Source organism: Danio aesculapii, chromosome 22 (assembly GCF_903798145.1).
Source record: "Danio aesculapii chromosome 22, fDanAes4.1, whole genome shotgun sequence".
Taxonomy (NCBI): Eukaryota; Metazoa; Chordata; class Actinopteri; order Cypriniformes; family Danionidae; genus Danio; species Danio aesculapii.
This window is the reverse complement of record NC_079456.1, coordinates 36,203,146-36,228,499: the sequence shown is the minus strand read 5'-3', so window position 1 is coordinate 36,228,499 and position 25,354 is coordinate 36,203,146. Positions and strand designations below refer to the sequence as shown.

At 36.2% G+C, this 25,354-nt stretch overlaps 2 protein-coding genes across 3 annotated transcripts in view; one reads left to right on the top strand and one right to left on the bottom strand.

Moving 5' to 3' along the window:
- The window catches only part of LOC130215721 (uncharacterized), a 208,710-nt gene that overhangs the window by 63,370 nt on the left and 119,986 nt on the right, over nt 1–25,354 (bottom strand). The gene's annotated exons all lie outside the window — the stretch shown is intronic.
- Nucleotides 1,334–25,162, top strand: hykk.2 (hydroxylysine kinase, tandem duplicate 2). Of its 2 annotated transcripts, none has more exons than XM_056447567.1 (5): nt 1,334–1,418; nt 14,250–14,555; nt 16,501–16,643; nt 17,139–17,319; nt 19,009–25,162. In XM_056447567.1, the coding sequence occupies exons 2-5, from the start codon at nt 14,252–14,254 to the stop codon at nt 19,446–19,448; spliced, it is 1,068 nt and encodes a 355-aa protein (XP_056303542.1). In that variant the 5' UTR covers nt 1,334–1,418; nt 14,250–14,251; the 3' UTR covers nt 19,449–25,162. The 2 variants fall into 2 exon arrangements, with proteins under 2 accessions (XP_056303542.1, XP_056303541.1); XM_056447566.1 differs by lacking the exon at nt 1,334–1,418 and adding an exon at nt 10,300–10,385.

Sequence of the window (25,354 nt, the reverse complement as noted above, 5' to 3'; positions counted from 1 at the left end):
CTGTGGTGTTGACACGATGCTCAATTGGTACTAATGGGGACAAAGTGTGCCAAGAAAATCTCCCCCACACCATTACACCACCACCACCAGCCTGAACCGTTGATACAAGGCAGGATGGATCCATGCATTCATGTTGTTCACGCCAAATTCTGAGTCGAGCATCTGAATGTGTCAGCAGAAATGGAGACTCATCAGACCCGGCGACGTTTCTCCAATCTTCTCTTGTCCAGTTTTGGTGAGCCTGTGTGAATTGTAGCCTCAGTTTCCTGTTCTTAGCTAACAGGAGCGGCACCCGGTGTGATCTTCTGCTGCTGTAGCCCATCCGCCTCAAGGTTGGACGTGTTGTGTGTTCAGAGATGCTCTTCTGCAGACCTCGGTTGTAACGAGTGCTTATTTGAGTTACTGTTGCCTTTCTATCAGCTGGAACCAGTCTGGCCATTCTCCTCTGACCTCTGGCATCAACAAGGCATTTGCACCCACAGAACTGCCGCTCACTGGATATTTCCTCTTTGTCGGACCATTCTCTGTAAACCCTAGAGATGGTTGTGACTGAAAATCCCAGTAGATTAGCAGTTTCTGAAATACTCAGACCAGCCCGTCTGGCACCAACAATCATGCCATATTCAAAGTCACTTAAATCCCCTTTATTCCCCATTAAGTTGCTGCCATGTGATTGGCTGATTAGAAATTTGCGTTAACAAGCAGTTGGACAGATGTACCTAATAAAGTGGCCGGTGAGTGTATATAGTGTTTTTTTTTTTTTTTGGGGGGGGGGGGGGGGGGTCTCTCCACACACCACCAGTGTGCAGCATCCACTTGGATGAACAATACACAGAACAACGGCGCCAGTTTCCCACCAGACACTAGCTGGAGTGGAGAGACAGTGATAGAGCCATTTCAGTGGATGAGGATAATTGGGAGGCTATGATGGGACGTCGAGTCGACTCTTTTTTTTTTTTTTGAGAATCAATTGTTTTAAACATGGTGCACTTTCAGATTTAAACCTCACTTAGAGTTGTGTTACACCCTGCATAGAAGGTAATTTTCAAAAACCCTTAATAAAGGCTCTTATAAATGATAAAGGGGGGGGGGGGGGGGTACAGTCATGTGGATGTGGGACAGTCAGAAAAGAAATGAGGGAAGCAGCAACTGATGACTTTAATGTCATCATGGATGAAAAGGAAAAAAAAATAGATGCTGATTCAGAAAGTTTGTTCATGTTAGGATATATCTGCCCTTATTAAACAATAAAGAAAGTGCATCTTTATTTCCGTCTCATTTCTCAAAGCAGTTACACCCTTGGCTGAAAGAGATATAATCTCATCACTGTGTTTTTTTTATTAGTGACAGACGGGTTTGTACCTGGTGCGGTCATCTGCTTTATTTGATTTAGCTGAAAGCTGCTTCTCGAATTAAAGGTAACTACAACACCTATTTATTTTCTTTACCAACATCATGCAGTGGTAAGTTTTACAGCTAAATACTGTGTCAGTCTTGGTTTTGGACTTTGATTGTTGAGCTTTTTAGCATTGATGAGTCTGTGACTAAACATTCATTATTAATATGTGAAGTAAGCCTGGAATTAAGTGCAAAAAGACACATTTTATCATGGAAACCAGTAAAACTGTAACTCTGGCTATCTATTTACCTATGTTGGTGTGATAATCCTGTAGAATAGCTGCTGAATTCTTAACAGTTCTGTAAACTCATTAGCAAGCAACAGTTTAGTTTAGTTCTGAACATGCTAAAATGTTTTAATATCTGAATGTATGCTAATCCTTTGGCAAATTCAAGTTAAATCTGATTAATTGTGCAGGGCTTTCAAATCCTCAGGTCAAAGTCAAACTTTGTTGGTGTACAAATGGGAATTGAGGATTCTGAAGATGATTTTAAAGTATTTTATTCCAATTTTTCAGTCAATCTTGATTTAACTTGCTTCAATGACTATAGCTTTTTTCCTCACACGGTAACTAAAATATTGATCCATTAGATTGAACAACACTTGTAAAGCATTTATTAAGTAGTTCAGCGTTTTCTAATGCGTTGTTAAAATCCAACATTGTGTTTGTTAACATTAGTTAATGTACTGTGAGATTTTTCTTTTTTCCAAGATGAATAAATACTGTAATAAATCTACTATTCATTTCTAATATATGTTTGTAAATACATTACTAAAAGTATCTAATGGACCATTATTTTGAAGTCTTACTATTTATCCTACATGCAAAATGATACCTGATTGGCTAGCTTTACCAACACTGAGGTTGTAGGTTCAAAACCAGCATAGGGCATCATTCTATTTCCCCTTTGCTGGGTTGCCATTATGTATAACACATGCTGGATAAGTTGGTGGTTCATTCCATTGTGGCGACCTCTGATAAATAAAGGGACTACGCCGAAGGAAAATGAATAAATGAAATGCAGTAATAATAATAATCATTTGTTTATCGAGAACCAACGCTTCTCCCTTAGGTAGGAACAGCATGATTTCTTTTAATGTGCAGTTTAACCTGTTAGTTATCTAGTGTTTACGCCCATGCTGGGTACACTGAGTGCCTACAGGAATGCAGGAATGCTAAGGGGTTAATTCTTCAAATACAAATATAAAAAAACATTTTGTTTGTCTCATCTGTAATGTGTATTTCCTTCTTCAATGAAATGCATATTATTCATTTGGCTGTAAATGTCAGGCGCGGTGGCTCAGTGGTTAGCACTGTCGCCTCACAGCAAGAGGTAGCTGATGTGAGTCCCAGCTGGGCCAGTTGGCATTTTCTCCCCGTGTTGGTGTGGGTTTCCACCGGGTGCTCCGGTTTCATGAGTTCAAACAAATGTGGTATAGGGGAATTGGATTAACTAAATTGGCTGTAGTGTATGAGAGTGTGTTTCCCAGTACTGGGTTGCATCTAGAAGGGTATCCGCTGTGTAAAACATATGCTGGAATAGTTGGTGGTTCATTCCGCTGTTGTGACCCCTGATAAATTGGGGACTAAGCCGAAGGAAAATGAATGAGTGAATGTTTTAATGGAATTGGAGTATATTTTTGACATACAGCTATAAAAAAAATTAAAAACTAATTGACAGTTTTTATTTTCTTTGGAATTATGACTGTTACGGCCCAAAACTAGCTCGAATAACAACAACAACAACAACAATCAAGAGTCGAACATATGAAAGACACAGACGATTGAATTTATAAATTGACATTCCGTCAATACTCTTTAAATTTACATAAATGATATGTTTAAAAGAAACAAAACATTACCAAACATCAAGTAGACCGGTAGGGCAGCTAAGGAAAACAGGTCTCTGACTATACTGTTTTTAAAATGGACAGATCTTACCTACAACTCCCGTAAAAGGAATAAAAAAACAGTCGAGTCTTCCGGGCCACTGCTTACCTTCACTAAACTAAATAAATAACAAAACGTGACTATGAAAAATAATACTAAATAATCAAAAGGTTAACAATAACAAAATTCTAAAGAGAGCGGCATGTACATGGATCGCCTGGCATGCGAAGCACAGCCAGACAGACCGCCTGAGCGCAGGCCACCACTGAGCTGTGGGAGAGCGAGAGACAGAGAGCACCGCCATTACTGTCAGCCTTATATACGGGGGAATCCCCAGTGACGTCACGGGCGTCATCCAATCCTGGACAAGCCGGGTAGAAAAACTCCTCCTATAACTCAAGCGCAACAAACACAAACCCGCAACAAATAAATTAATGAATTAGATAAAACACAGACCCACGTAACAATGAGTTATAATTATTTATATTACTATTAAAGTCATTTTTACTGATGCCATTTCCTCCCAATTTAAAATTAAAATGCTCACTTTTTTTTTTTTTTGCGTAAAATAACAAAAAGGTGACATTTTTATATTAATATTTTGCATTTTCATTTATTCATTTTCCTTCAGCTTAGTCCCTTTATTTATCAGGGGTCTCCACAGCTGAATGAACCACCAACTTATCCAGCATGTGTTTCGAAAACAAAGAATGAAAACAAAGGAATCGGCATGTTTTAAAAACACAGCCGAGACATTACACCGTAATAATATAAATATATATTTAATAACGAGCCATCGTTGACCCGAGCGTTACAAACCTTGTCGTCGCCTTGATAAACAGCCACAAAGCCAAGAAGAAGAGCAAAATCTACCCTGTGCCCTGTAGTTTTTTACAAGACCATCTAAAGCGTGAGCAGTTTGCTTTCTCGCTTGTGTATCTATATTTGAAATAACGAACTTCTTAAGCTGATGATAATAACATGCGTGAGATTATTGAAGTGCTTCTGACATCCGATCCTTTCAGAAACATGACAAACGCGAGAGTGAAGCGCGGAAAAACAAAGGAGCGAATGATTCTTTCACCAACCTTAAGCATGAACAAGCTGCCGTGTTTAACTATTATCATCGCCTGTTGTACTATTACGAGCTGGGAATGACGAAATTACTCTCTAACAGAGGTTGCATGTGCTGGTGAAGAATAAAGACACAGATGAGAGGTTTGCGCTGACTGTGGGCTATATGTTGCGTGCTGTTTTTGAACCCAAATAAGGACTAAATGTATGTTGTGTGTAGTTTTTTCAGTGCAATCACACGGCAATTCGTAACTTTTTGATTTTGTGGCTAATTCGTAAGAATTCGTATGATCTAATTCGTACAATTTAGTACGATTTGCTCATCACCTAATAACGGTTGGGGTTAGGTGCCACGCCTCATTTTTAAAATCGTACATTTTCGTACGTCTAAACTCGTACGAATTAGCCACTAAACTGGCAAAATGTAAAATACTTACATTTCCTCGTGAGATCAGGCTGAGTTTTTCTGTAATTGACAACATATCGGACACTGTAAGGGTCTGTATTTGTTCATATATGTTGCATTTATTTATTTTATATAATGGCAGACGTTACAGTAGGCTATTTTGCAGACAGTCATTGATCTGCACTTATAATCAAATCATGTTCATAGAAAGGTTAGTAATGAACATTTATACAGAAGCATTTATGTGTATAAAGCATCTGTTTTGTGAGAAGTGCTTCTCATATGATATGTGAACGACCCGTACAGCTTTACTGTAGACATCCCTACTGAAAAAAACCAGCCTAGGCGGGTTGGCTGGTTTTAGCTGGTTGACCAGCCTGGTTTTAAAGGGGTTTTGGCCATTTCCAGGCTGGTTTCCAGCCATTTCCAGCCTGGTCTTAAATGGTCAGGCTGGAAAATGACCAGCTAAACCAGCTTGATCACCTAGCCAGGCTGGGAGCCCAGCCAAAACCAGCTATGTCCAGCTTAAACCAGGCCGGTCAAGCTGGTTTTAGCTGGTCATTTTCCAGCTAAAACCAGCCAACCAGCCTAGGCTGGTTTAGGCTGGCTTTTTCAACAGGGATTTCCTCGACTGACATCGAATGACGTCGATTGAAACTTTTCGTACACCACGCCTGCCAAAAGAGTGCCATTGGTACCCTTTTAGCAGTGGAAACGCAAACCTGATAAAGGTGACCTGTACCGTACCACTCAGTTGAAATGGGCCATAAAAAAGCATTTAGGTAGGTCTCACCACAACTTTTTCCGTCATCATAATATTTTACAGGGAAGCCAAAATGCTTTCATGCATGTGATTTGAATGCCGTGGGAGGCGATCTCTCTGGAATTGTAATAAAGATTGGATTAACCCACAAGTTCAAAATCGTTATTAATCCGCGGGCCACGTGCGTTCTGAACTGTGGGTTGTGATCCCTACGAATCACTGATCATCCATGACCTGTAACACCAATAACGTCACATTTGTAAATGAAAAGAAGTGTAGTTATGATCACCATCCGGTAAACTAATCCAGCAAAAATTAGAGCTTAAATTGCCACTAAAATGCAGATATTTGAACCTCATAATTTTAAAGAAGATGACGCGAATGACTGCCAAAAGGTCCACTTTTTGAGAAAACCTCCCCCCCACCCCTTTCAATAGGCTGTCTACAGGCGTGTTGTAATGTTTTAAAAAGTGAGAAATGCAGTGTTCATTTCAACGTATACGACATATGAGCTGCGCTATCAGCACAATCACAGGATGCTGAGGCTCATGAGTGCTTCTGAAGGCTATAATGTTTCCCTTTGACATACAGAGCTGTTTCTGTCGCCTGCATGCACAGCCCTGCCAATCCTTCATCTGTATATTCAGAAGCAGAGCCTGCTGCCGCCAACTCATTTCCCTTTTTTGTTTTACAGACACACACAGTGCTTTTTTGGTTGTCATTTTGTAAGATCAGTCCTTTAGACGTGTCAGTAATTCTCTTAACACATGAAACTTTGCTGAAAATTAAAGTTGTCTCCTCTTTCTTTGTTATTTTCAGCATGAAAGTTAAGAAAATAGACCATAACCTTAACCTTGTAACCTCAATATCTGCCTCAAAACCACAATAATACACAGTCAGCAAAAGCTAACACACAAACACACACAATTGTTTAATCAGTGCTATCACTGTCGATTAGTTTATATATAGTTAAATATATTTATGAGGGAAATAAGATAATCATTAGAAAAGATAATGCCAAAAACAACATATAGCCCAGAAATGTCCAAAGTTGGCCCATGGTAACCTTTGATTTGGCCCACCATCCCATCTGAGAATGGTTTAGAGATTGTCATTTCAAATTTAATGCACCCTTTTATTTGTTTGTTTCATTGTTAAGCTCTCTGAAATTAAAAGTTTCAAATTAAATGGTGTAAATTACTCCGATTTAATTTAAAATGACGCATAGAGGACAATGCAGAGACTTTAGACATGCCAGTAATTCTCTTAACACATGAAACTTTGCCCAAAATTAAAGTTGTCTCCTTTTTATTTTGCAAATAATCTAGTATTTTCAGCGTGAGCTAGAAAAATAGACCATAACCTTAACCTTGTAACCTCAATATCTGCCTCAAAACCACAAGAATATGCACAGTCAGCAAAAGCTAACACAAACACACACGCACTATTGTTTAATCCTTATTGCTGCCACTGTCGATTAGTTTATATATAGTTATTTTATATATAGTTATCTTTATCCTTTAATTTATATTATTCTCTTTGTATGAAGGAAGATAATCATTATGAAGATAATGCCAAAAGCAACACTAGCCTATACTGCAGTAAAGCATGGTCAGTGGAGAAAACATTAGCTTTAGCAAACATTAGCATTCCCAGTTTGAGTTGTTCAGTTTATGGAGCACAAATGATGCTATTTTAAGTGATTTTTTAAGACCCCATGAGGAAATCCTGCTTAGCATGGTCATGTTAACCTCTGCTGGTAGATTCTGAAACTACACACAAGTATGTTTATTTTGATGACTGTTCTCAAAAGCTATAGAGTATGAAATCAAATGAGATTAATCATAGTTAGTCAACAACATGAGATAATTTATCTCACTAATTAGGATTCAAATCAGACGTGTCCAAACTAGGGTAACTACCAACCCATGGAAACCTTTGATTTGGCCCACCATCCCATCTGAGAATGGTTTAGAGTCATTTCAAAGTTAATGTACCCTTTTATTTGTTTGTTTGTTCCATTGTTAAGCTACAAAAATGCTAACTAAAATTAAATGCATCAAATTAAATGGTGTAAATTACTCAGATTCAGTTTAAAATGACGCATAGAGGACAATGCAGAGACTCTGGTGAGCGAATCAAGGCTAAGACAGCTTCGGCTTGACTAGTGTATTCAGCATTGAACTCCTCTGTGTTATAAATGTGATTGTTTATGATTTTATTGCAATAAGTTATAAATAAATAAGTTATACTGCATTAGTTAATACAATTTAAAGTGATGTTTTCTATTTAGTTTTTAAAATTATAAAGTGAATTAAGTTATTACACATGGCAACTTTAATGTAAAATAGTTTGGTATTTATCTTCGGCCCATGCATGGCTATCAATGATATTTGGTTTTTGACCCTTCATACCAAAAAGTTTGAGTACCCCTTATATAGGCTATACTGAGCTCAGGCAAGGTCTGTGGAGAAAGCATTAGCTAACATTAGCAGTTTAAGTTGTTCAGTTTATAAAGCACAAATGATGTTATTTTAATTATTTGCTAACCCTTTATTTTTATAGTCCATTTGAGTATTAGTAGACTGTCTGCTTAATATCTGCTGATACTGCTTCTTCAACAGACATTTAACTGACTATAAGAAACTTCGCAAGTACATGTCAACTTATGCTAACCCTAACAGTCTACTTATAATCTAATGAAAATTAGTTAGCATGTAGATGCAATGTAACTTAAACTCAACAAACAGACCATCAAAATACAGTGAGACCTTTGTTAAAACCCCTTAAGGGAAATCATGCTTAGCATGGTCATATGTTAGCCTCTACTGGTAGATTCTGAAACTACACAGAAAAAAAAAAAAAGAAAAAAAAATCAAAAACTAGTTTATTTTGATGACTGTTCTCAAAAGCTATAGAGTATGAAATCAAATTAGGTTAATCATAGTTAGTCAACAACACCATGAGATAATTTATCTTACTAATTAGGATTTAAATCAGACATGCCCAAACTAGGGCCCGCTAGCCAATTTGGCTCATGTTAACCTTTTGATTTAGCCCACCATCCCATCTGAGAATGAATCGAACAGTGATGTTTTCTCCCAATGTACCAGGCAATGAATCCACTGAAATAAAAAACACAAATGGTCACTTCAATAGAAAGCCCACATATTTGATAATCATTGTATGTGTGTGTGAACAAAACATAGGACACTATTTAAATGCAAGCGTGGACCTCAAAGGTCCCGAGAAGTGCTTTTGAAGTGTGCATTTTTTTATTCAATGTTTGACAATATCAACTGACCCATGAAGACAGGGTTGTGTTGAAATGAAAAAAAATTATATATTCTAGTTCTATATTAACAATAATACCCTTTATTAGGTATAACTGTCCAGGTGCTCGTTAATGCAAATTTGTAATCAGTCAATCACATGGCAGCAACTCAATGCATTAAGGCATATAGACATGGTCAAGACCATCTGCTGCAGTTCAAACTGAGCATCAGAATGGGGAAGAAAGATGATTTAAGTGACTTTGAATGTGGCATGGTTGTTGGTGTCAGACGGGCTGGTCTGAGTATTTCAGAAACTGCTGATCTGCTGCGATTTTCACGCACATACATCTCTAGGGTTGTGCCCAACCTTGAGGCGGATGGGCTACAGCAGAAGACCACACCGGGTGCCGTTCCTGTCAGCTAAGAACAGGAAACTGAGGCTACAATTCACACAGGCTCACCAAAACTGGACAATAGAAGATTGAAGAAACGTTGCCTGGTCTGATGAGTCTCCATTTCTGCTGCCAAATTAGGATGGTAAGGTCAGAATTTGGCGTCAACAACATGAAAGCATGGATCCATCCTGCCTGGTATCAACAGTTCAGGCTGGTGGGGGTGTAATGGTGTGGGGGATTTTTTCTTGGCACACTTTGGGTCCATTAGTACCAATTGAGCATCATGTCAACGCCACAGTCTACCTGAGTATTGTTGCTGACCATGTCCATCCATTTATGACCACAGTGTCTCCATCTTCTGATGGCTACTTCCAGCAGGATAACCCACCATGTCATAAAGCGTGAATCATCTCAGACTGGTTTCTTGAACATAACGAGTTCACTGTACTCAAATGGCCTTCACAGTCACCATATCTCAATCCAATAGAGCACCTTTGGGATGTGGTGGAACGGGAGATTGGCATCATGGATGTGCAGCCAACAAATCTGCAGCAACTGTGTGATGCTATCATGTCAATATGGAGCAAAATCTCTGAGGAATATTTCCAGTACCTTGTTGAATTTATGCCACGAATGATTAAAGCAGTTCTGAAGGCAAAAGAGGTCCACCCCGGTACTAGTAAGGTGTACCTAATAAAGTGGCCGGTGAAAAAAAATAATTATATTATATATATATATATATATATATATATATATATATATATATATATATATATATATATATATATATATATATATATATATATATATATATATATATATATATATATATATATATATATATATATATATATATATATATATATATATATATATATATATATATATATATATATATATATATATATATGAAGAATGTTTCATTAAAACTAAATATTGCGGTTTTTATGAGCTATCGTGGCTGCAATGAATAAAACTGGTACACGTGAAGTTCTAAACACAATTATTGAAAAAAAAAAAATCGTAATAAACTTACATAAACATGTAATAAAAGAGCATAGATTAATGTACAGACCATCCACGCAGCCGCCGCAATGTGACGTAATGACGCAGAACACGTCAGCTAAAGCACTCGCTGCAAAACTCCATTTCACTGACTGGTTTGGCAACATTCCTCAGCAGGTAATAGCGCAATTTAAGGGCAATTTTCTATCAGTAACTCTTTTTTTGTCAATGCTATTCTTTAGCATTTTTCACGCTTTTTCGATTCGTGCCGTCTGCTTTTGTAAAATTAACCACATTAAACAGTAGCACTAGTCTGCAAGCGCGAGACTTTTTATTCTTTCCGTGCATGACAATAAAACGGTCCAAAAGTTTCATTTGATCATTAGCACTGCTCATTTAGACGACAGGAATATTACTAATTTACAAGCGGTTTTACCTTACCACATTGTGATTGATTTCTTATTTATTTAAAAAGGTTAAAACTTAGTAAATCATACAGATTGTGCGTTTTATTCACCTTTTTCTTTCAGTTAATCATCCTGATTATGGTTTATGTCGTACAAACAATAGGTTTGCCTAAATAAATACTATATTTAATAATATAATTCATAAATGTTAATAATATATAAAATATATAAATAATAAAATGTAAAAAACACATTCCAAAATGAACCATTTACTACAAATATTATTTATTGAGGTAAAGTTAGTTTTATATTCACAAATTCAGACTTTCTCCTTAATAATATAGTTTAAAAAAAATAATCTTTGCAAATATTAAACAGTGAAATCATATTAGCAGCTAATGACTATCAAAGTACAAAACTTTTCAGTCAAATAAATAGTGCTAATGTTGTTTTAGTGATACTTGTATGTGATTTCAGACCAGTTATTTAATGTATCATGGTAAACAATATAGGGAGCACGTGACAAGCTGTCACTGAACGAATGTGTGAATATAAAACCAACTTTACCTCAATAATTAAATATACTATCAACTCATTGTTCTGATGGCACTTAAACGTACATTGATAACTCATATGAAACACTGTTTATTATTACATATCATAACCTATAAAGAGTCACATTCATTTTACCACAGAATTTACTGATAAACAGAGGTAAAGTTATATATATATATATATATATATATATATATATATATATATATATATATATATATATATATATATATATATATATATATATACTATATATATATATATATATATATATATATATATATATATATATATATATATATATATATATATGCACATTCTGACTTTCCCCTTAATAATATAATTTCATAAAAGTATTATTTGCAAACTCTAAATAGCGAAATCATATTAGCAGCCAATGACTATCAAAGTAAAACATTGTTCACAGTCAAATAAACAGTGTTAATGTTGTTTTCAACTCACACTTGCAGGTTATTTCAGACCGAATATTCAAAGTGCCGTGGTAAACAATATAGGGAGTGTGTCACAGAACGAATGTGTGAATATAAAACAGTTTACCTCTATATATTATTTATGATCATAAAACATTAAACCATGTATGAATTGTAGCTTTACTACCCTTACACAGGGTATCTGCGGTGTCTTAAAATGTCTTTAATCTATCAATATATTGTGTTGCAGGTCTTAAATCTTTTTTAACAGGTCTTAAATTTTCCTTTGTTCATGTATAGCAACCCAATCTGGCCATTAACATACAATCATACAACAATGTATGCTCATACATTTACCAACAATCTCAGTCTCAATAAGATTTTAACTCTATTTACCATAATGTTTTAATTACTTTCCTTACAGTAACATTTGTTTTATAGAGCTCCATTTATTTACTTCAGAGGATACTGACCTGACCTATATTTTTTATTATTAAATTATTATTATTGTATTATTAAATGTTGTAAATTCTAATCATTTTTTGATAGGGCAAGTGAAAATCTTTTCCAACTGGAATATTTAAAAATAAATAAATAAATCCTTAGCGTTTAGCCCTGTATTAGTCTAAAATTTCATTCATAATGGTTTAAAAAAAGTCTTAAGTCTTAAATGTAACCTGGTGAAACCTGCAGAAACCCATTTATAGTAAAACTGGTTGTACAAATGGTAATCGGCATGTCAAAAAACCTGGGGCCCGTTTCATAAACCAAGCTTAGAGAAAAAGTCAGGCTTATTTTTGTAAGAGGTTTATTAATGGCGGATTCGGTTTTATAAGTCAAATTTGCAATAGTTCAAACTCAGTTACTCCGGCAACTTATGCTGGGAAACTAGTCTGGTCCGGGGCAGGTTAACTCTCAGGCTAAGTCTTAAGTTCAAGCTTAATCAAGGTAATATTAACATTTACATGCTGTAATTTGATGCCATTTAAATTCACTTAACCTCTTAATAATGATTCAAACTTTAGTCACTTCATAGTAAATATATTTATACACCAAACGTTTTTAAGAACGATAATACATTTCAATTCCAATAAATGAATCCAAACGAAACAAATACAAACTACAACATTTTTATATATTTTTTTATCTTTCTGTTGATTTGTTTAGGTTATTAAAATTTTGCTTAATATTTCCCCCAACATATTCATTTGGATACACTAATTTTTGGACTGTGATCTTCAGTTTATTTTATTTAAAAAAAGAAATCTGTGATGGGTGTACGCTTTTCTAAACAACTTTTATCAAACAGCCCCCTGGTCTACACATACTATCAATTATCCCAAGAGACATTTTTGACAAATTAAACTTGTTTTAGCAAAACAATATAGAGATTTTCTTTGAAACTGAGGAGAAGTTGGTTTTATATTCGCACATTCGTTCATTTTAACACTCACTATACTGTGTACCACGCTAATTTAAATAAATCGCATTAAAATCGGACTTTAAAACAACATTAGCACTATTTAATTGACTGTTAACTGGGCCTGCACGATATTGGAAAAATGTGACGTTGCGATATTTTATTCCCCCTTTTGGACACTTTAGTCACACGACCTGGGTGTTTCGGATCATGATTCGGTGCAGTGTTTCCAAACACTTGCTTTTTGGGATTTCAACCCTGTGTCAAAACGTCAGTTTCACGTCAGCCATCTCTACAAAATTACTAGCATAGATAAATACAATAAAGCACAGATAACAGTGAAATAAGCAGTGCGTGTTTTGTAAATGTAAAAATTAACAATTAAAAGTCTTTGTTGTGTAAATAATGCAATATAATGATTCTTTATTGAACTTTCAATTGGTAAAAGGTAAATACTTAAAAAAAAAAAAAAAAGGTTGATGGAAACGCCAAGATGCACATAACTTTTGAAAATGTGCATTAAAAACATATGCGCATAACTGAGTAGGATAAACTTTTCATTCGATAACAAAAGATGTGCATAAACTACGATGGAAACACTTTTACCGAACAAATTCCAGTATGAGCATTAAATAAGTCACGTAGTGAGTTATAGGTGAAAGCTTAATGTTAATGTTTTCAATTTCACGAGGTAGTTTTTACAGCATCAATGTTATAATGTAATTAGAATACATTCAGTTAAATAGACTAAAGCATTCATTTAGTTGTTCAAGCGTAAAACGAGATAAGACCGTTGTAACCACTAACACCATCAGTAGCAACAGGCTAGCACAGAAATTCCATTGAAAATACTGGGGTAATATAAACTCATATTTTAGACATGGCAGGGGGAAAATGGAATTATATGCAGAGCTTCTTGTTCGATCTGAGACCCACTTCATATTGTATATCCAAACAAGCAGTGAAGATCTTTTTTTTTTAAAGAAATCAGACCTAAAACGTGACAAATTTGTAATGGAAAGACAGTTCAACGGAAGCCCTTGGGCTGCTTAGCTAAAAACTAAAAGTCTGTGCATACCACCCATTCACAAACAATACTTTTACAGTTAAATTATTAAGGAGGAAGTCTAAATGTGCGACTATAAAACCAACTTTACCCTAATTTCCTTTGCGTATAGTCGCTCTAGTAATGAATTGATTTGTGAATAACCCGTTTTTCCTTCCTCAGCCATGTCCACAAAAGAATCGAAGCCAAATCTCAGCCATTCGCAGGTGACAGACATTGTTAAGCGTCTCTATGGGTTGACCGCATCCGTCATACGGCCATTGCCCAGTTATGATGATCAAAACTTCTACGTGGCGCCCAGCGAGGGTGGGGAGTATGTTTTAAAAGTCATGAACTCTGCAGACAGCGAGAACGTCGCTGTTATTGAGCTGCAGACTCAATCTATGAACTTCTTACACCAAAGAGGCCTTCCTGCGCAGACCGCTTTACCTACACTGACTGGACAACTGATGAGTTTGGAGGAATTTGGTGAGTGTCAATTTCATAAATTTTATCTAGTGATTTTTTAAAAGAACACTTAAAGGGATAGTTCACCTAAACGTGTACACCACCTGACAAAAGTCTTGTTGCCTATCCAAGTTTTAGGAACAACAATTAATAACTTGACTTCTAGTTGATGATTTGGTATCAAAAGTGTCTTATATGAAAGGCAAAGGCCTCTAGATTATGCTAATTTGAGCACAATAAAATATGATCATGGCTTGATTTTTAATGATTTAATTAGGACAGTAAGGTCTGACTTTACTTAGGCAAAAGTCTTGTCACTGAACAGAAATAACGTCCAGTATAGAATATAAAGTCATGCTGCAGTCGAAACAGTTATCGTGTATGACTCCCATGAGCTTTGAGGACTGCATCCATACATGAGTCATACACTATATTCATTCTGTTTCCACTGCAGCATGACTTTGTATTCTATATTGGAGATAAGACCTTACAGTCCTAATGAAATCAAAATCAAGGCATGATCATATTTTATTGTGGTCAAATTAGCATAATCTAGAGGTCTTTGCCTTTCATACAAGCCAATTCTGATACTAATTGATCAACTAGAAGTCAAGTTATTATTTGTTGATTATATTTTTGTTCCTAAAACTGGGACAATACTTTTGTCAGGCAGCGTATGTCTGAATGTGTGCGATGTCATTTAAACACATTAACTGATTAAAAACAAGTTAAATGTTCTAATAGATTATTTTAAAATTAGAATTTTCAGAATATTGATGTATAATAATAATTTTGAAAAAGAGCAGTAAAATGATGTGTTCATGATTGATGTTCTCATTCTTTAAACGTTTAAACAAACGGTTACAAAATCTAACCTTGCTCGGCTCCACACAGCAAGCCAAACCCATAACAATAAATAATATTAAATTAAAATAAATCAGAACTCCTCTAAATTAACGAGGAGCCCGGAGTCTCATCTCCCGTTCAAAAGGAACAACAACAACGTCGAATGACCAAGGAAATAACGTAAAGTCAAATTTATTTGACCTTAAACTTCAAAAAGGAGACAATAAAAAAAGCTTACGGAGTTAAATGCCAAAATAACAAACAATACTCAACAGCTAACCAAGTTTTGTACCCGCTTACCTGCACATGAAATAAAGACAAATAAAATAATTCACTTACCTCCCTACTAACCACAAAACATGAGGAAAGTGTAATAAAACAAAAAGGCACCCTCCTCAGCACACGTGTCTCCGTATAGATCTCAAAGTCAACACTCAGCGTTCAAAAATTTAGCCAAGTAAATGCAACACCGTTTCTATTTCACAACACAAGCCGGGAGAGAGGAGACTCTCGGAATGACGTTCTAGTCCGGTTTAAATGGTCTTCACAAACAAGCCACCGTCCACGTGCTGGCACCTGATTCACTGCACCTGTGCAGTATGATGAAACCTATTTGGAGACAGAGGCGGAGAGAAAAGAACCACAAGCAATGCGCACACACACACAACAAACATACTCACTACTTAGGATATTTATATTATTATTTTTATATCATTAATTATTTAAAGAAAATACGTAACACAAACATAGAGAGTTAAATCTTTTGTAAAAAGAGCACAAGGGCCAGGTATTTCAAGATAGGTATGAACATTTTTTAATACGTTTATTAATACATTTTCTCCTTTTAAAATGGTAACACAAATTTTTGCTTATAATTACCAAAACTAGTAGTTTTCTACATTTAGAATTGCTGGATTTACATATTTCTGTAAATGAAAATGCAGTTTTTTAAAGTTTAGAACCATTTGAGTGTGAGTAAATAGTGAGGAAACTTTCATTTTTTTGGTGAACTGTCCTTTTAAAGTCAACAAGGGTGCTTGAAAAGCATTGGATGGGTTTATATTTAATATATGATACTAATTATCATTTTGTGTGTGTGTGTGTGTGTGTGTTGTCATAGATTGTGGATTTGGCACACAGATATATTTAGTCCGCTTGCTTACCTACCTGCCCGGCACTACCATAGCCAAAATCACCTGCGGTCCTCAAATCTTGTATGATGTTGGGAAAATGGCCGCCACATTGGATACAGTTTTACTGCAAGTAAGATCTTTAATTTAATTCCTTTAATCCTTGTGTATTAATTTAATTTGACTATCCTTTCGTTATATTCATGGCTGTTTTTGCCCCATTGACTTCCATTATGACATCATTTTTTTTATTGCAAAGTCATGACACCATATAAGCATGCACTCTTGATTGTTGGTGGTTTTCCCTGTTGGGAAGAGGTACAATTTGTAGTTTTTATTGTTGATCATCAGTTGGCACTGTTAACCCCGTAGATATGCCTGTCAAAAAAAGTTTCTGGCTTTTATATGGAATTCTATGGAGTATCAGTTTTAAAGGAGAATTACTGACCTTCGCATTGTTTTTTAGATAAATAATCATGTTAATTAAATGACTACAAAAATATGATGGTGTTTTTATGCTTCAAATAAGTCAAAAACCTCCATAAAGCACCTTTAAGCCTTCATTTTCCTAAGATTTCCCATGCTATGTCCACTGTTTAAGCATTTGTTTGTTTTTGTGAATGCAAAGATGGAGCATCCAAACACAAGTGTCCTTCAGAGAGAAGATTTCATATGGAAACTCACCAGTATTCCACTCCTAAACCAGTATGTTCATGTGATGGATGGGGATCCCATGCAGAAAATCATAAAAGGCGTTATAGAGAAGTACCAGGTCCAGGTCATGCCAAAACTACCTCTGTTCCGCAAGTGTAAGATATTCAATATATTCAAAAAAATTTCATTCCAAACTCAATGGGTCTCATTCACTAACCATGCATATGCACAAATTTATGCGTGAAATGTGCGTTTTCACAAGTAAATCACGATTAATCAAGACTTTTGTGCTAATTTTTATTCTAAATGTGAGAAAAAAATTCAAGAACAACTTTTACCACATGTACACAATAGTCATGTACACCCAAGGCCTAATAAACATGTATAAAGAATCCTACATACAGCTGGGCAAATAAGTGTCGAACATGTCAGCATTTTTCTCACAAAACATATTTCTAAGGGTGCTGTTGACCTAAAATGTTCACAGGGTGTTTATAACAACCCAAAAGATCCATATATGCAAAGAAAACCAATCTAATTTGTTTACAAATGAAGTTCTGTGTAATAAAATGAAATGACAGAGAAAAAGTATTGAACACATGAAGAAAGGGAGGTGTAGAAAGCCCAGACAGTAGCTGAAATCTCTCGGTGGTTCTTTAGCAAGCCTCTGCCCTTCCTCAGTGTAAATGAATATCCAGCCTGATCTCACGAGAAAACGTAAGTATTTTACGTTTTGACAGTTTAGTGGCTAATTCGTACGAATTCGTACGAGTTCAGTCATACGAAATGGTACGATTTTAAAAGGAGGCACTTAACCCCGCCCCTAAACTCAACCGTCATTGGAGGATGAGCAAATCGTACTAAATTGTACGAAGTAGATCGTACGAATTCGTACGAATTAGCCACTGAGTACATTTACATGGACACCAATAATTGGATTTTAATGCGATTGAGACAATACTCTGATTAAGTGTTTACCATGTAAAATGCGAATTTTTTATTTATTTATTTTTTAAAATGTATTTATTTTTGATTAATTTAATCAGATAATTGATAATCGAACTAAAGAGAAATCGAATCAAGACGTGTGGAGTATGCCGATATTAGTCGCATTATTGAAGTGCAGTACAGGCATGTAAACACCTTAATCGAATTATTACCATCATGTAGGACTTTTTGCCGCGTTTTGCAACAGAATAGTCACACACACATACATACACGGCTGTTTGACACTCTTTGCACCTACCGAGTCAGTGCAGACCACAGACACCTGCATCATGAAATGCGGAGGTTTTTTCTTCCATTCAGCGTGCGGTATGAACTTCCATTAAAACAACACTCTTCCAGCAGTTCATAGTTGCATCCAATATCTCGTTTGTCACAGGGGGGCATGTGTGAAATGTTCCTGAATGAAAGTGAAAGTGCCAAACTGCAGTTAAAGTCCACAAATTAAAAATGAAACACCTGAAATTACATGAAACTCCGGAGGAAATACGAATAGCGCGATGGCGCAATGACGTTAATCGAATTATGCGCTATAACATGTAAAACGCGATCATTAAAGGAACATTCAAAAAGCAGCTCATGTAAACGCCTTGATCTTGTTATTAATTAGATTAAGGCGAATAATTCGATTACTGACGTCCATGTAAATGCAGTCACTGATCCACAACACAGCCAAGGAAACTCTCAAATTGTATATGCACATGTTGTGAATTAGTTTTCGTGAGAAGTTCATATGTGCATATAAATATAAAAAATATACACAATTATTATTGAGAGAGACCCTTTGTGTGTGTGTTTTCTTTTCTTTCTTTTTTTACAACATTTTTATTGCATTGCAGGCATCAACCATGGAGATTTCAATGACCACAACCTCTTAGTGAAACCTGACGGACCCTCAAAGTACAAGATCTCTGGGATACTTGATTTTGCAGACATGAGCTATGGGTATTTCATTTTCGAGCTGGCCATCACCATCATGTACATGATGATTGAGAGTCCCAATCCGTTAGATGTTGGAGGGCCAGTGGTGGCGGGATGGGAAAGTGTTTTTCCTCTCAATGAGGCTGAAAGAGACTCGCTCTACTGGCTGGTTTTGTCTCGGTTCTGCCAGTCTTTTGTTCTGGCCCGCTATACTGTGATCCAGCAGCCGGAGAATGAAGAGTATTTGATGATCACCTCCAGGAAAGGTCTGCGGCACCTCAGCCGTCTTTGGGAGCTGGGCAAAGATGAAGTGGAAAGAATATGGTTTCAGAGTGCACAACAGATCAGACAAATTTGACTGAACACTAAAGCTTTTAAAATATAGGGATGCAGTAATACAGATTGCTCGCAGTTTAGTTGGTATCATGGTTTAGGGTCACGGGTTTGGTATGGTTTGGTATATCAATCAATCATTCTCCTTCGGCTTAATCCCTTATTTATCAGCAAAATGAACCGCAAATTATTCCGGCGTATGTTTTACATAGCGAATGCCCTTCCAGCTGCAACCCAGTACTGGGAAACACCCATACACTATCACATTTGCACACACACTCGTACACTACGGCCGATTTAGTGCATCCAATTCATCTATTGCGCATGTGTTTGGATTGTGGGGGAACCCAGAGCACCTGGAGGAAACCCACACCAACACGGGGAGAACATGCAAACTCCACAAATCTCCAACTGGCCCAGCCGGGACTCGAACCAGTGACCTTCTTGCTGTGAGGTGACAGTGCTAACCACTAAGCCACTGCGCCGTCCCTCAGTATATTTTATGTTTAGTAAAAAATAGGACACAAGTAATCACAAATGAATAAACTATAGCAAGGATACTACTAAACTAAATGGTGCTTTTCAGGGTTTCGGGTACCTAACAGTACAAAAACTAAATAATAAGCTGTCATGTACGTTGGCTTTTATATCACAGGATTATTCTAAACACCGCTCTTGTAATTCCTTTAAACTTTACCTCATTTTATTAATGATTATTTTAGGTTTAAGTGGTATTTGTAAGGAATTGGAGGCAAGCAAAGGATCGCTGTTTGTTCTCACGACAATTCGTAACTTTTTGATTTAGTGGCTAATTCGCATGATCTCTTTTGTACGATTTGCTTCTCCCCCAATAATGGGTGGGTTTAGGGGTGGGGTTTGGTGCCACGCCTCCTTTTTAAAAATAGTACATTTTCAAACGATTGAGCTCAAATGAATTAGCCACAAAACTGGCAAAACGTAAAATAGTTACGTTTCCTCGTGAGATCAGGCTGGTACCACCATCTACTAGGGCTGCGCGATATTGGAGGATAAAAAAACGGACACTGCGATATTTAGTTTTTCTGTGATCTATATAGATATAGATATATAGGTATAGAGATATGAATACAATTTCAGAAGATGACCCAAGTAGCTCTATTTGGAAAGAATGAATACTTTCACATTGATTGGGATGGTGTTGTAGGGAAGTTCATGAAAAATATATAAACTAAACCACAGATTAAAACATTAGAACAAAGATAAAAATGAATTAAACAGTGCTTTATGGTTTTTGGTGGAGTCTAACAGTACTGAGGTACAGAAATTCAGTCATTTTAAATGCTATACACTCTAAAAAATAAATTCGTAAAATTTATAGTAAAAACGGCAGCTGTGGTTGCTGGTTTTTCACGGTGCAAACTGTAAAAAAGGAATTTCTTGTTTTTACAGTAAACTACCGTTTTTCATAAATTTTTTAGATGCAATATGTCTGTATTGCGAATAACATCTACACATCTTTTGTTGCACAGTTAGACACGTTAACACAGCCATATGCAGGTGGTGATGAGGAAGTTACATAATGAACCAAAGCTCATCACTAACAACTTTTCCCACAAGTAGAAAATTGTATCAGTGTATAGAAGGTGCTCAGTGTCATTCATACAGCTACTAAACACCAGTATGGTAACACGCATAAAATTAAAGTCATGAAATAAACATTGTTTATCATCATTAGATGTAACATAAACCTCTATTGTACATAACTGATTGGGAAACAACTAAAAAGATCCATAGTAATGTCAACAAATAGCATAACAAGTGATGTGCCATGTAGGGAATTCTGGGAAAGTGATTTTACGGTTATTCTTCGTATATATTAAGGAAACATACTGTTAACCAGGTTATGGATTTTTACTGTAGCATTTTTAGTTTTTTACCGTTGAAATCACGGCCATTGTTTACAGTGTACTATACACTATATACACTATAGAGCAGCGGTCCTCAACCTTTTTATCACTGCGGACCAACCGTTCAACGCTTTATCATTTTACCGCAGACGGGGAGAGGGGGCTTGGTGCTTGGGGTGGTGGATCATGACCATCAACTGTTTTCTCAGAGGATGACAAACTGACAAAACATTGCTGTCACTCTGATACAGGTTTTATTTATGGAGAAAATTACAAAGCACTCCAGTGTTAGAGTTGTCTGTATGTTTCTCAGATAATTAGCCTACCGAAATGTGTTTATTCCATACAAAGTATGAAACTCAACAGTCAGTTCTTGTCTTGTGAAGTGTCGCGCTCACAGCAGTGGGGCTAATAATTATGACTTCAAATGTATGTTTGTAATTTGCCACACTTGAAAAGGTGCTTAAATTGGACTTTGGCAAGGATGTAGGAACCCTGGTGTGTTGTACAATATATAATACTGTAATGCAGGAATGTGACACGGCCTCATTAACTTTTATGGATGGCTTAGTCTGAACTTACCTCACAAACCGCAGATCACAGCACTTTTATCTGATCGCTCAAAGGTCTGTTTTTACCGCTCAGGTCAGGTCATCCTCAAGAAAAGTTAAGCATTTAGCTAAATAAGTAAAAGGGCAACAAATAAATTGAGACTTTGACCACTCAATATTTGTGCAACTGAACCACTTTAATAAAGGACAACATTTGTAGCCTTTAAGGTTTACCAGCAGAGTTACCACAAGTCATGGAATTTCTGCAATATCATGGCATTGTAAAAGCTCTTTTCAAGACATTGAAAGTCTGGGAATCGTTTCTTTTTTATATTAGTGTATACGACGTGGAATATCAGAGATTTTTGGTTAAAATTTTGGTTTGCATTTAGCAAAATGTACTTTTTCCCTTGACATGTTGTTTGTCATGCTGTTTCACACATATATTGCTAATGTTCTTTGTTTTTAGCTCCATTTCATTTGTTTCATTCTCATTATAACTAGTAAACTGTAAAAAATATCTGTTAATTTTGTGTTTTTTGTTTATTTACGGTTGTGAGTTGCATTATGGGACGTTAATCTCTTCTCTGTTGACTTTTTATGTCAAAAATTCTACTCTACAGCCTAACAAAGTGACTTAAATTGACGTTTAAGTAGTTTAAAATAATATCATGCATAGGTCTCAAACTGGATGCCTGGAGGGCCGCAGCTCTGCACAGTTTTGCTCCAATCCTAATCAAACACAGCTGATTACACTGGTCAAGGTGGTTCTCATAGTGGCTAAAATACTCCACAAATGATGTTTTAAAGCTGTTAAAAACAGCCTCTTTTAGGCTTTGATCCTAATTGTGTCGTTTTGATGACTGTCGCTTTAAATTCAAATGAGATTGTGCTCTTTCAGAAGAGGGCGGAGCTACAAATGCCTCTGTGTCAGCATAGTGGCAGATTCAAAAACAAGAACGTCCTATGCTAATGAGGGAGAGATGATTGCTAGTGGGCGGGGCTTTCCCCCTTACAAAGGGAGAATGTCAATCAAAGTGTTCCTGCAGACTGTTTTTATCAAGTCTGATTATAAACGATAGAATTAATAAATGTTTATTATAAGAAGCTGATTATATTCACTGATAGCTGCCACATAACTGTGTTTAAACCCCTTATAAAAGTGTTTTTTGCATAATAGACCCCCTTTAAGGGTACCTAGGAACACATACTAATAATACCACATTGAATTTCTTTTGAATAAATGTATCAGCCTGCCAAATGAACAGAAATCAAACATAATTGGAATTAAATACACAGACCAATCAAGAATACAGCTGAAATGTTGTGCCAAGATTGTGGATTGATTGTCCAGATGCTAGTTATGTGCTCATGTTCGGTCGTTTTTTAGCTTAGTATCGAGTAACTGGATACTGAACTCCTTACCTTTTAAACGTTTTAAAGGGGGCCTATTATGCGTCTTTTGATGAGATGTAGAATAAGTCTCTGATGTCCGCAGAGTGTGTATGTCAAGTTTGAGCTCAAAATACCACACAAATAATGTTTTCAAACTCTCTGAAACTGCCCCTGTTAGGTTTTGATTCTAATTGAGTCATTCTGGTGACTGTCGCTTTAAATTCAAATGAGATTGAGCTCTTTTTAGAAGAGGGCGGAGCTACAAATGCCTGCGTGGCAGAATTCGTGGCAGATTCAAAAACAAGAGTGACGTCCTATGCTAATGAGGGAGAGATGGTCACTAGTGGGCGGGGCTTTCACCCTTCTGATGACACGTACAAAGCGAGAATGTCAATCAAAGTGTTTCTGCAGACTGTTTTTATCAAGTCTGATTATAAACGATAGAATTAATAAATGTTTATTATAAGAAGCTGATTATATTCACTGATAGGTGCCACACAACTGTGTTTAAACCCCTTATAAAAGTGTTTTTTGCATAATAGACCCCCTTTAAGGGTTACTAGGTAACACATACTAATAATACCACATTGAATTTCTTTTGAATAAATGTATCAGCCTGCCAAATGAACAGAAATCAAACATAATTGGAATTAAATGCACAGACCAATCAAGAATACAGCTGAAATGTTGTGCCAAGATTGTGGATTGATTGTCCAGATGCTAGTTTTGTGCTCATGTTCGGTCGTTTTTTAGTTTAGTATCGAGTAACTGGATACTGAACTCCTTACCTTTTAAACGTTTTAAAGGGGGCCTATCATGCGTCTTTTGATGAGATGTAGAATAAGTCTCTGATGTCCCCAGAGTGTGTATGTCAAGTTTGAGCTCAAAATACCACACAAGTAATGTTTTCAAACTCTCTGAAACTGCCCCTGTTAGGTTTTGATTCTAATTGAGTCATTCTGGTGACTGTCGCTTTAAATTCAAATGAGATTGAGCTCTTTTTAGAAGAGGGCGGAGCTACAAATGCCTGCGTGGCAGAATTCGTGGCAGATTCAAAAACAAGAGTGACGTCCTATGCTAATGAGGGAGAGATGGTCACTAGTGGGCGGGGCTTTCACCCTTCTGATGACACGTACAAAGCGAGAATGTCAATCAAAGTGTTTCTGCAGACTGTTTTTATCAAGTCTGATTATAAACGATAGAATTAATAAATGTTTATTATAAGAAGCTGATTATATTCACTGATAGGTGCCACACAACTGTGTTTAAACCCCTTATAAAAGTGTTTTTTGCATAATAGACCCCCTTTAAGGGTTACTAGGTAACACATACTAATAATACCACATTGAATTTCTTTTGAATAAATGTATCAGCCTGCCAAATGAACAGAAATCAAACATAATTGGAATTAAATGCACAGACCAATCAAGAATACAGCTGAAATGTTGTGCCAAGATTGTGGATTGATTGTCCAGATGCTAGTTTTGTGCTCATGTTCGGTCGTTTTTTAGTTTAGTATCGAGTAACTGGATACTGAACTCCTTACCTTTTAAACGTTTTAAAGGGGCCTATCATGCGTCTTTTGATGAGATGTAGAATAAGTCTCTGATGTCCCCAGAGTGTGTATGTCAAGTTTGAGCTCAAAATACCTCACGAATAATGTTTTCTAACACTCTGAAACTGCCCCTGTTAGGTTTTGATCCTAATTAAGTCATTTTGATGACTGTCGCTTTAAATTCAAATGAGATTTTGCTCTTTTTAGGAGAGAGCGGAGCTACAAATGCCTGTGTGTCAGAATTCGTGGCAGATTCAAAAACAAGAGTGACGTCCTATGCTAATGAAGGAGAGATGGTCACTAGTGGGTGGGGCTTTCACCCTTCTGATGACACGTACAAAGCGAGAATGTCAATCAAAGTGTTTCTGTAGACTGTTTTTATCAAGTGTGATTATAAACGATAGAATTAATAAATTTTTTACCATTAGAAGCTGGTTATATTCACTGATAGCTGCCACACAACTGGGTTTAAACCCCTTATAAAAGTGATTTTTGCATAATAGACCCCCTTTAAGGGTTACTAGGTAACACATACTTATAAAAT

Coding starts and splice junctions, on each gene's coding strand:
- hykk.2 (XM_056447567.1), top strand. CDS start 14,252: ATGTCCACAAAAGAATCGAAGCCAAATCTCAGCCATTCGCAGGTGACA. Junction 14,556..16,500: donor GATGAGTTTGGAGGAATTTG/GTGAGTGTCAAT, acceptor GTGTTGTCATAG/ATTGTGGATTTGGCACACAG. Junction 16,644..17,138: donor TGGATACAGTTTTACTGCAA/GTAAGATCTTTA, acceptor GTGAATGCAAAG/ATGGAGCATCCAAACACAAG.